Source organism: Taudactylus pleione, unplaced genomic scaffold, assembly GCF_031769625.1.
Source record: "Taudactylus pleione unplaced genomic scaffold, aTauple2 ptg000471l, whole genome shotgun sequence".
NCBI lineage: Eukaryota > Metazoa > Chordata > Amphibia > Anura > Myobatrachidae > Taudactylus > Taudactylus pleione.
The window spans coordinates 1,463,789-1,476,634 of NW_028284873.1; the positions used below are offsets into that span (position 1 = coordinate 1,463,789).

A 12,846-nucleotide genomic window follows, 5' to 3' on the forward strand; every position below is an offset into this window, starting at 1 on the left:
GTTTTTTATTAGATATTTATAATATTTTCTTTCAATTTTTATAGTCAAAACTCTAGAGTATACATAAGTATGACAGGAAAGGCTCTGCCTCACCTCACCGTACATCACTGGTGCACACAGTTTAGCTGACCACACACTAGACCAACTTACATCCAACCAGCCAACTTGTTGATTGGTTGGAATGCAAATCTGGTAAGGAATGGGAGTAACTGATGATCAGCAATTTGCTCCTAAATGCCAGAAAACAGATGAAAATGGTCGTCAGACAAGTTTGTTAAATGTTTGATCTAAACAATTTGTTCAAACAACAGTTTTTTGTCCATTTTCCGGCATTTGGGAGCAAATTGCTGATTGTCATTTGCTTTCATTCCTTGCCAGATTTTCATTCCAACCAATCAACAAGTTGGCTGGTTGGATGTAAGTTGGTCTAGTGTGTGGCCAGCTTTACTTGCTCTATCTTACTCTACTCCCAAATATGAATCAGGCCCTATGTTAGACAAGTTATGTATGTACTTGTTTGTTATAAATTATATTGTGTTCAGCTACTCAGGTAGAACATACTAAGGGAAGCAAGTGCATCTGTATATAATTCCAGTTTTTCACGCATAAATGACCCTGGTATTTCAAAAGCTATGGGGTTGATTCTGAGTCACTCACATAGCAGCCGCATTACTTACTTGGACAAGGTCGGACTGGTCCACAGGGGTACGGGGGAAATCCCCAGGGGGCCCCACTGTCTGAGGGCCCCACACCCTCCTCTAGGGGTCAGTAACTTGGTAGGGCATGATCTTAGATGAACTTGGGTGCTAGTTTTATTTGTATGGAAACTACACCTAGATTAGCCCTCCTGCCAGTCAAAGTGGTTGTCCTGACACACCTGTCCTCTCCTTAATAAAGGGCCCATGTTCTTTGCATGTATTCTCAAATGGTTGGCCAAGTCCTTCTGTGGTGGCTGCTCACACCCCCTCTGGTGACTGGCCACACCCTTTAATATTAGGTCCCTACCACTGCATTTTCCGGTGGGCCCTTCATGCCCCAGTCAGGCACTGGCTGTGGAATTCTACTTGTATTCTGAGTCGGCTGCATCTATGTGGTCGCAGCACCCCTATACAACTGCTGGTGTGCAGAGGGGTCAGGTTGGTGTGCGGGGGGGGTCATGTTGGTGTGCAGGGAGGTTCTGTTGTTGCACAGGAGTTGGTCAGACTCATATTGTTGTGCCTGGTGTGGTCATGTTGTGTGCAGTTTGGGCATGTTGTTGTGCTAAGGACAATAAGTGAAGGAGGTATGTTGGGGGTGCATGTTGGTGTGCAGTGAGGCATATTAAAAAATGTTTCACAAAAGCTAGTACCACTAAGGGTGACTACTATCACCCGCACCAAAATGGAGTGAAAAGGGGGGGGGGGGGGGGCACTGTAGCATACTCATGCTCCAGGCACAATGATGGCTCCACGTGACACCTTTGTAACTTCAATAAAAGACCAATGCAGATGACACTTGAACTTGGGGAATGCAAAGGATTGTGGATTATATGGTAAGAAACATCCTGTACTTTCTGAAAGCTTGACACGTCTTACTTTAAGACAAATGGACGCCCATATTCGACATCAAGTTTAGTTATAGTTGAAAGGTATGTCATAATTAAAAAAATATAACACATTAATGACTTGGATCTGTAGGATTACATAACCATATAGTAGGTACTGGTTGAAGAGTAATACATATTTCAGCTTTCAAATGAGCCATGGTTCCGATCCTTTCCACGTGCCATTCTTTCTGTTTTACACAATGGTAGAGCTTATTCTTTTCCGTAACAGCAGCATCTAACCTGCCTGCAGGTAGCTTCATTGTAACCTGTGTAAATAGTAAATATATAAATTTACATACATCTTATTAATCAGAATGACTGAATTAAAACTGATACACTGATATAAAAATATTCACATGTTAAGAAAAATGTGTGATTTGTAATAAGGTTGTTCAATATGGTCTAAAAAAAACAATTTCATTTATAATGTACTCCTGCAATTACATGCAATATGTGTACCTGATTTTACCAACCTTGATGCGTATAGCTTGTAAGCATAGATGAGCTGATGCAGGGTTGTGCAGATTTGGCGCAAAATGCACATGAAAAAAGAAAATGCATGGGTAGCATATGTGCAAGTTTTACAACAAAAAAACAGCAGTATATGCACCATGTTTACAATAGGGAAAAGAGTAGTATATGTGCAATGTTTACAATAGAGAGAACAGCAGTATATGCGTCATGTTTACAATAGAGAGAACAGCAGTATATGCGCCATGTTTACAATAGAGAAAAGAGTAGTATATGCGTCATGTTTGCAATACAGTGAAAAAGTATATGTGTCATGTTTACAATAGAGAGAACAGCAGTATATGCGTCATGTTTACAATAGAGAGAACAGCAGTATATGCGCCATGTTTACAATAGAGAAAAGAGTAGTATATGCGTCATGTTTGCAATACAGTGAAAAAGTATATGCGTCATGTTTACAATAGAGAAAGAGTAGTATATGCGTCATGTTTACAATACAGTGAACAGCAGTATATGCGTCATGTTTACAATAGAGAGAACAGCAGTATATGCGTCATGTTTACAATAGAGAGAACAGCAGTATATGCGTCATATTTACAATAGAGAACAGCAGTATATGCGCCATGTTTACAATAGAGAAAAGAGTAGTATATGCGTCATGTTTACAATAGAGAAAAGAGTAGTATATGCGTCATGTTTACAATAGAGAAAAGAGTAGTATATGCGCCATGTTTACAATAGAGAGAACAGCAGTATATGCGTCATGTTTACAATAGAGAGAACAGCAGTATATGCGTCATGTTTACAATAGAGAAAAGAGTAGTATATGCGTCATGTTTACAATAGAGAAAAGAATAGTATATGCGTCATGTTTACAATAGAGAAAAGAGTAGTATATGCGCCATGTTTACAATAGAGAGAACAGCAGTATATGCCTCATGTTTACAATAGAGAGAACAGTAGTATATGTGCCATGTTTACAATAGAGAGAACAGCAGTATATGTGCCATGTTTACAATAGAGAGAACAGCAGTATATGCGTCATGTTTACAATAGAGAGAACAGCAGTATATGCGTCATGTTTACAATAGAGAGAACAGCAGTATATGCGTCATGTTTACAATAGAGAACAGCAGTATATACGTCATGTTTACAATATAGAGAAAAGAGTAGTATATGCCTCATGTTTACAATAGAGAGAACAGCAGTACATGCGTCATGTTTACAATAGAGAGAACAGCAGTATATGCGTCATGTTTACAATAGAGAACAGCAGTATATGTGTCATGTTTACAATATAGAGAAAAGCAGTATATGCCTCATGTTTACAATAGAGAGAACAGCAGTACATGTGTCATGTTTACAATATAGAGAACAGCAGTATATGTGTCATGTTTACAACCGAGAGAACAGCAGTGTATACATCATGTTTACAATAGAGAGAACAGCAGTATATGTGTCATGTTTACAATAGAGAGAACAGCAGTATATGTGTCATGTTTACAACCGAGAGAACAGCAGTATATGCATCATGTTTACAATAGAGAGAACAGCAGTATATGTGTCATGTTTACAATAGAGAGAACAGCAGTATATGCGTTATGTTTACAATGAGAGAACAGTAGTATATGCATCAATGAGAGAACAGTAGTATATGCATCATGTTTACAATAGAGAGAACAGCAGTATATGCGTCATGTTTACAATAGAGAGAACAGTAGTATATGGGTCTCATTCAGACCCGCTCGCGAGCGCAGGACGCTCGCAAGCGGGTCGATGGTACCCAAATGCGCATGCGCACGACGGAGGGAGCTCCGTCATGAGCATGCGCGAGACCCGGATAGCGACAGCCAAGCTGGCGCTCCGAGTCTCGCACCAAAGGGGGCATGCTGTTGATGGTGAGTGACAGCACGCCCCCTTTGGTGGGCATGCCGGGGGCGTGGCTGCCAGACGGAGGCGTTCCCATGGGAACGCCTACCGTCTGGGGCCGGCCCCACTGACATCACTAGTGATGTCAGTGGGAGTGATTTTGGCTCTGATAAAGCCAAAATCACTCCAGGGCTTGCGGCAGCGAGACCCTACCGCAGGGTCTCGTCGCAAGCCCGATGGTCGCGATGGTCTTGACCATCGCGGCCATCATCATGGCCGCTCGCATAAGCTGTGGATGGTAACCCACAGCTATGCGAGCGTCCAAGGGGCCGCTAGAATTTTAGGTAGCCCGGCCCTGATTCAGAGCGAGCATTCTGGTCAGAGCGTCCGGCTCTGAATCAGGTCCTATGTGCCATGTTTACAATAGAGAGAACAGCAGTATATGTGTGATGTTTACAATAGAGAGAACAGTAGTATATGCGTGATGTTTACAATAGAGAGAACAGTAGTATATGTGCCATGTTAATACTTGACAGTGGTTATAGTAAATGCTAACAATTACAAACATTGTAATATTTAATGGAATGTCATATACATAAAACAGTCTGTATCTGGGCCGTATTATTAATATATACTAAAGTTGCATTTTCTATGTCAAATATAGTTAAATACAAATGCAAAAACAAAATACAAAGTACAAACTAAGGGCCTGATTCAGCAAGGAACGCAAAGGAAAGAACGCACGCACTTGACTGTTGTTTTTGCACTGCGCATTCATCACACTGCGCGTGCGCAAACTAGCCAGTGCGATCGGGTTAGGGCACGCAGACTACACGCAGTGTGTACGCAGACCCTTCCAATATTGATTGACAGGAAGTACCATTTGTGGGTGGTGACAGGGGGGGGGGCGGGCAGGCGAACACAGGCGTGCCTGTGCGTTGGAATGCCGTTATAGGGGCATGCATAATTAAAGCATTGTGGCAGCATACGCAGCCATACCGCAAGTTGTACACAGGAAGCGGACAAAATCCTGCAGCAGATCAGGTCACCCACTATTATGCATATGGGTCCGATGGTTCTCAATGTTGCCGATGTTTACGCTATCTTGCGTACTGATCAGGCTGTGTGTAAAGGGAGATGGGCGGCTTAATATGGGGTTGGGCATCTGCATCTTGTGCTGCGGTCTCCGTACGTATGCATTGATTAGCATATTCTCGCAGCGGCCGGGTGCTAGCGTGCGTTCCTTGCTGAATCATGCCCTAAGTTCAATGAACTACAAACATCCATTGTCTTCCTCTTTAACCAGTTGCCTAGCATGGTCACATGGGCTTTCCTGACACGGTCATATCTGATGTGACTGTATTAGAGATGCCTGCAGGGCTGCTGTTAGAAGACAGCAGCCCTGTCTTCTAGCAGCCACCGCGCTAAGCCCCCCTGGGTGGCCCCTTGGTTGACATGGCAACCTACCCCAGGGGTTAAAGCGGGCCGAAACGGGGTGGAACTGCGTTCCTTCTGTTCTATTTGGAGGTGGAAAGAGTTCTGCCTCCTCCAGCGCACCTTACCCGGCCAGTCATCCTGCGCCGCAGGGAGGCGCCAGGCTGGAAAGATGCCGCCGCTGCCTACTCCATTTGCCGGGAGCCCGCTGAGATTTTGTTACCAGCGGGCACCCGGCTCCTTCCCTACAGCGGCAGCTGGAGACTGCAGTTCACTCCCGAGCTTCGAAATTCCGGCTCCCGCCAGGGTTGATGGGAGAGACGTCATGACGTCTCTCCCATAGTTCCGAGGAGCAGTCGGACCAGACAGCAGCGGACGCAGGAGCGGGGCTTAAGGTAAGTATTGTGTGTGTTTTTTTTGTAAGGGGCATTACTACTGGGGGCATTACTAATTGGGCCACTACTAATAGGGGCATTACAACTAGGAGCACTACTAATGGGGGCATTACCATGGGGGGCACCACTAATGGGGGCACTGCATAAGGGGCACTACTCATGGGGGCACTGCATAAGGGGCACCACTACTGGGGGCAATGCATAAGGGGCACCACTACTGTGGGCTCTGCATAAGAGGCACTACCACTGGGGGCACTGCATAAGGGGCAATACTAAAAGGGGCACTGCATAAGACCACTCTTGTCTGGTTTTCTTTTTATGAATCAATTAGGTCAAGAACATTTGTTTAAAACTTATCCATCACAATTTTATTTGAAAAAATATTGTTTGTAAACACATAACATTGATACAGATTTTCTTAAATATCGACCGGCGATTAATCGGAATATTGATCCTCGCAAATGTACATTTCCCCGTTGGTTGCTCCTCTCTGCAACTGCTGGGAGGGCGTCCTGCCGGGCTGCCAGATCAGCAGTGGTAGACAGCATGGCAGACACTGGAGGATGTTGCAGTGATGCAGAGGGGATGGGAGAGGACACTTCTGACTGGTCGCATTATTTGCAACCTTGTCACGTAACATAAAGCCTAGCGTAGTCGCAAACAATGCAACCGCGCCAGACAAGTGGTTAAAAAACTTATACTGAATGGGGTAAAATTGTCTTTAAGTTTAATAAAATGCATACTTGCCGACTCTCCCACAATGACCCCCCCCCCCCCAGCAAGAGAGGGCAAGTCTCCTAGTCGGGGCTCCACCCCTCCCACCACCCCATGTACTTGGACTGGAGGGGTCCAACGATGCAATTCAAGCTGAATCGCATCAACGTAGCCCCATCCCCTGCTTTACAATGCCGTAAATCTTCCCATGATGCAATAGCACCACCACACCCCGTATCACCCACCATTGCTGCCGCCATGCCCCCTGCAATGCCGACCTGGCTGCCAGAAAGTCGGCAAGCCTGATAAAATTTAACAATTTCAATCGAAATTCAACTTTTTTTGCATTGAAAGAACAGATCTTAGTTTTCAAGGACTTCCCCATTTACCTCTAGGCAAAATTGGTTTCTTCCATTTTTCTCGTGGAATCATTATTCAGGCTTTCCATTTCCTTTGCTTTCATTTTTCTCCTGTGTGCTGTTCTGCAGTGGCTGTTAAAGAATAATAATTATTTATTGTTAGATATTCAGATGTGGATTACTCGTGTTTACAGAGTTTATGGGGTATATTTACTAAAGTGAGAGTTTTTAGAAGTGGAGTTGTTGCTCATAGCAACCAATCAGATTCTACTGATCATTTATCTAGCATCTTTTAGAAGATCTGATTAGTTGCTATGGGCAACATCTCCACTTAAAAAAACAGCACTTTAGTAAATATACCCCCAAGAGTCTGGCTCAAGAGCAGAGTTACAAAGCACACACCACACACTATACAAATGGCGTATAATTTATAATCTTTTGTATGTGAATGTAAAGCGTTATAAATATGGTAAAAGATTTGCCTAGGCATACAATAGTTAGAACACTATAAACATGTATATGAAGCTTCAATTGGTGTTGGGTGCAAATTCTGGCAGGGCCGTAACTAGGCATGTGCGACCTGTGCCATGGCACAGGGCACCGCAGGGCAGGTGGTGCTGTTTGGGCCTGTCAATTTTCCTGTTGATTGTCATTCTCACTTATAGCTTCCTCTTCTTTTATCCCCAGCATCTCCTGGCCTCCCCTATCTCTTCCCTGGCCCTTCCTCATCAGGCCATGGCCCTTTTTTAGGTGCACTATCTTATGTCCCTATTTAATAAAATGGGGGGGGGGGCGCCAATGCTCTCTCTGGCACAGGGCACCAAAAAGTCTAGTTACAGCTCTGAATCCTGCTACGAGGGGCAAATAGGCAATAAAGAAAAAAAACATTTTGCAATGCAAGTTGTGCAAATGCAATTTTTTTTCATGTAGGGAAGTACTGTCCACTTGTGCACATAAGTACTGGTCAGCTTTATTTCCTTTTTGTGATAGAGGTAGGCTGTACCCCCATCCAGAGGCATAGTATGGAGCCAGAGAAAGAACATTTCTATGGCACCCCCTCCCAGTGATGATGTATTGCTGGGGAGGGGGCTTGGCAAGCATATGGGGGCAATTTCAAGGGGTAAATTTACTAAGATTCGAGTTTGTGTGAGTTTGCAAACTCACGTGAGTTTAGGCATTTTTTTAATCTCGCAAATTTACTAAAGACAAACTCGAGTGAGTTTGAAGTGAGTTTTCTTTCTTCACTGTTAAAACTCATGTGAGTTTGCAAACTCAAAAAAAACTCACCATCGGCCAAAATAGGAAGTACTTTAGATGAAAAAGAAGCAACTCACAAAATTACTAAGAATCGAGTTTCCAATCTCATGTGAGATTGTAGCAAACTCACTGTGAAATAGAAGTTTCAAATAGACTACCTCCTGAGCTGGCAGAAACATACACAGATCAGTGTGATTTGTGTATGATTCTGCCTGTATATGTAATATAAAGTGTTTTTATTTAAAAAAAAAAATGACATAGGGTTCCCCCCCAAAAGCATAACCAGCCCGAGACTGATGCCACAGCCAGGGGAGACCTTTCACCGAGCCCCCCAGCCGCAGCATCAGCCCTGAACGCTAGTCTGCCCAGGCCAGGGATCCCTGGGGAGTTGGGGACCCCTCCAATAAAGGGGTCCCCCTCTCCAGGGTACCCCTGCCTGAGGCTGATAGCCTGGGGCTATCCAGAACCCCTTGGTGATGGGTGGCTGGTTGATAGTGTAGGTGTAGTATGTAAAAAATAGAGTAATTCACATTGTCTTTACAGTGGAACTACAGGTCCCAGCAAGCCTCCCCCACATGCTGGTATTTGGAGAACCACAAGTACTAGCATGCGGGGCATTAAGGGCTCAATGGTACTTGTAGTTCATCTGTAAAGAAATGTGTAAAAAAACACATCACACACCGTGAAAAAAAAAGATTTATTACTTACGTACATACACACACATACTCACCTACTCCCAGATGTTCACATCCCCTTCTCAATGTAAAGTATCCAATGGTTGTACCTGTAAAAAAAGATCCAATACTCACCTTTTGTCCAACGATATTCTCTGCAGTATTCCAAAGAGGGCCCCAGAGACACTGTAACAAGACGCTACAACATATTGTTACAGTTTCGCTAATGACAGCTACGGGCTTGAGCTATCATTAGTGCTGGGCGCCAGCCAATCAGCGGCGGCTTCCATTAGCGGCCGCTCATTGCCTGGAACCCATGTGGGCTTAGCCAATGAGTGGCTCCTCCACGTGGGTCCCAGCCAATGAGCGACCACTAATGGAAGCCGACTGTCAGGACTGTGACTATTTCAGTACGTAAAGATAAACTACATTTGCCAAAGTTCCACTGTGGTCTTTGGAGGAGCTATCCTGGTTGCTGGCGTTCTCCACATACAGGGGATAGAGAGTTAAAATGATCATCTGTCTCAAGGTGTTGTCAGGTTGTGGGATTTCTGATTGATTATTATTTCAAACCTGATTCCATTTGGGTCACATGTTCAGAACTTCCTATGGATCACAGACCTCTAGTATAAATCCTGTTACTAACTGTGTCTCAGTTTCTGTGCAACGTTACTTTCAGGTCTTTCTTGGACTCCTGCCAGATCCCTGGTGTGCCTGTGGTTTGCTGTGGACTTTGCTATATTCCTACCTGTGTTCCGGTTAAACTTATGATACTGGTTACCAGCCGCACTACAGAGCTCAGCATTGCCATTGCCTAAGTATTGTTATTCTGCTCCATTGTTATGGTTGCATCCCCTGCTGGATTATTTACTTTGCCTGTTGTCTTCTACTTCCGTGGACATTGAACTTACTACAGTTGTCAAATGCACCGTTACAGTTATCGTCGCCGGACCCTTCGTGCATCGCGGGGCTCAACCCCGCTCCGGATCCCCGTCACGCCGCGGGGCTCAACCCCGTCATGCCGCAGGGCTCAACCCTGCTCCGGACCCTCACTGCATCGCGGGGCTCAACCCTGCTCTGGATCCTCGTCACGCTGCAGGCTCAACCCTGCTCCGGAACTTCACTACACCACAGGGCTCAACCCTGCTCCGGATCTTCACTGCATTGCAGGGCTCAACCCTGTCACGGATCTTCATTGCATCACAGGGCTCAACCCTGCTTCGAATTTTAGTACTTCACAGGGCTCAACCCTGCTTCGAATTTTAGTACTTCACAGGGCTCAACCCTGTCCCGGATTTTCACCATGTCTCAGGGCTCAACCCTGTTCCAGATCTTCACTACATTGCAGGGCTCAACCCTGTTCCGGATTTTCATCACACTACAGGGCTCAACCCTAGTAAGGTCCATTATACCATCCTGAGGTCTTAGTCTCATATTGGACTCGGGGTTCCCTACCACATTAGTATCAGAGACTTTATTTACATATAGGGGTTTACTCCTATATTGATTACTGCATATCTGAACTTGTGTTGTTCAGACTTTATGTGAAACGTTGCTAAATATTTTGCCTGTGAATAAATTCTAATTACTTTCATTCCGTGTTACTGAGATTTCATGAAAAGGTCATTCCTAAAACCACCTCAGTCTCAAGTGTCAGCAGTCGTAACAGTTTGCACAGAACTAAAAATGAATCCGGATCTGGAACAGGCTACTGGGGTACAGGTGCTTCAGGGTTTGACTGCCCGTCTGGAAGTACAGGAAAATACTCAAGTTCAAGTTTTGCAATGTTTACAGGATCTTTCCACACATCTTGATAAACTTAAGATTCCTGTTACAAGTACATCAGGGGTTTCTGCTTCTCATCTACGTTTACCGACTCCTACCTCTTATGATGGTAATCCAAAAACCTGTAGAGGATTTCTCAACCAATGTGAGATTCATTTTGAATTGTTACCCCAAAGTTTTTCCCCCTCTCTTGTTAAAGTGGCTTATATCGTGTCATTATTGTCTGCTGTTGCTCTCGAGTGGGCCTCTCCTTTATGGGAGAGAAATGATGCTTTAATGTCTAATAACCAAGCTTTTGTTTCCACTTTTAAAAGGATATTTGATGAACCTGGAAGATCAGTGGCCATGTCTGTGGACATTTTATGAGTAAAACAAGGAACAGCTCCAGTTGGTCAGTATGTGGTTCGCTTTCAAACTATAGCGGCAGAACTTCAGTGGAACAATGAGGCATTAAGAGCAGCATATTGGAACGGTCTCTCTGAGAAACTTAAAGATGAGTTAGTGACTCGGGATCTTCCTGAGAATTTGGATGAGTTAATTTCATTGACTATTAAAATTGATTTGCATATGCGAGAATGAGGGGTTCAGAGGAGTCGCACTGAGCGTTCTAAAATTTCTCTTCCCCAGCCTCGCTCCTTTCGTGGTACGTCTGATGAGCCTATGCAAATTAATAAAGCTAAGTTGTTTGAAGTGGAGAAGCAATGTAGGAGGCGTTCTAATTTGTGCTTGTATTGTGCATCCTCAGAACATTTTTTGGCTAAATGTCCAATAAGGCCGGGAAAACGGTCATCCCTAATTGATGGAGGGGAAGTAAACTTAGGGGTGCTTTCAAAAGTTTTCCCCAAAAAGGATTGTTTAATCTCTGTGGGTATTCCTGATTTTGGGTCTCCGTGTCAAGAGTTTTCTGCATTGCTAGATTCTGGAGCAGTGGGCAACTTTATTTCATTGTCATTGGTTCAAAAATGGCAAATTCCTGTTGTCAAATTAACCCATTCTCTTTCCCTTTCTGCAGTAAATGGAACTAGAATTTCTAATGGATATGTTACACATCAAACAAAGTCTATGAAGTTGAGGGTAGGAGCTTTGGATGAAGAAAGTTTAGAGTTTCTGGTACTACTTATTTGTATGATATAGTTCTTGGTTTACCATGGTTAACTCTTCATAACCCTCATATTGATTGGACTTGTTCTCAAATTCTTTCTTGGAGTCCTAAATGCAAATGAAATTGTTTGATTCATGTGGTACGAATGGCTGAAGCGAAAGTAGATGTTCCACCTTCTCTCCCACAGCCTTATCATGAATTTGCTGATGTCTTTTCTGAGCAGGCGGCAGATGAACTTCCACCGCATCATCCCTGGGATTGTCCTATTGAACTTATTCCTGGTAAAATGCCACCCAAAGGTCGAGTATACCCTCTCTCTGTTCCTGAGACTCAAGCCATGTCGGAATATGTGCAAGATAACCTGCGAAAGGGGTTTATCAGGTCTTCTTCATCTCCCGCTGGAGAGGGCTTCTTTTTTGTAAAGAAAAAAGATGGTGGTTTCGTCTATGTATCGACTTTAGAGGTCTAAATGAGATCACGGTAAAAAACAAATATCCTTTGCCTCTCATTACAGAATTGTTTGACAGAGTTAAGGGTTCTCGACTGTTTACTAAACTTGATTTAAGGGGAGCTTACAACTTGATCAGAGTTAAAGAAGGAGATGAGTGGAGAACTGCGTTTAATACATGAGACGGCCATTATGAGAACCTCGTCATGCCTTTTGGTTTATGTAATGCTCCCGCGGTGTTCCAGGAGTTTGTGAATTAAATTTTCCGAGATATACTTTATCAGTTTGTTATTTTGATGATATTTTGATTTTTCCAGGAATCTTTCTGATCATCGTACCCATGTCAAAGAGGTATTAAGCTGCCTTCGAGCTAATAAGCTTTATGGTAAGATCTCCAAGTGCGTTTTTGAAGTTCCGGTTATACCCTTTTTGGGGTATATTATCTCTGGTTCCAAACTTCAGATGGACCCCGAGAAGTTGAAGGCTATTCAAGATTGGATTTTGTCCACTTCGTTAAGGTCTATTCAGAGATTTTTAGGCTTTGCCAATTATTACAGAAAGTTTATCAAAGAGTTTTCAACGATTGTGGCTCCAATCACTGCTATGACAAAAAAAGGGGCTAATCCCAAAGTGTGGTCCCCAGAGGCGTTGGATGCCTTCCAGACTCTTAAAGATGCATTTTCTGCGGCCCCTATTCTAGTTCAACCTGATGTTGAGAAACCATTTATGCTGGAAGTGGATGCCTCCACTTAT

The 12,846-nt window shown here is 43.8% G+C and overlaps 1 protein-coding gene across 1 annotated transcript in view; it reads right to left on the minus strand.

The window, feature by feature from the left end:
• Positions 1-442: 442 nt before the first annotated feature.
• The window catches only part of BTC (betacellulin), a 137,935-nt gene continuing 125,531 nt past the window's right edge, over positions 443-12,846 (minus strand). Inside the window, exons 5-6 of the mRNA XM_088448879.1 lie at positions 6,858-6,959; positions 443-1,851 (exon numbers count right to left, since the gene is read on the minus strand). Coding sequence (XP_088305005.1) covers positions 6,860-6,959 — 100 coding nt within the window. The 3' untranslated portion in view covers positions 443-1,851; positions 6,858-6,859. The remainder of the gene's footprint in view (positions 1,852-6,857; positions 6,960-12,846) is intronic.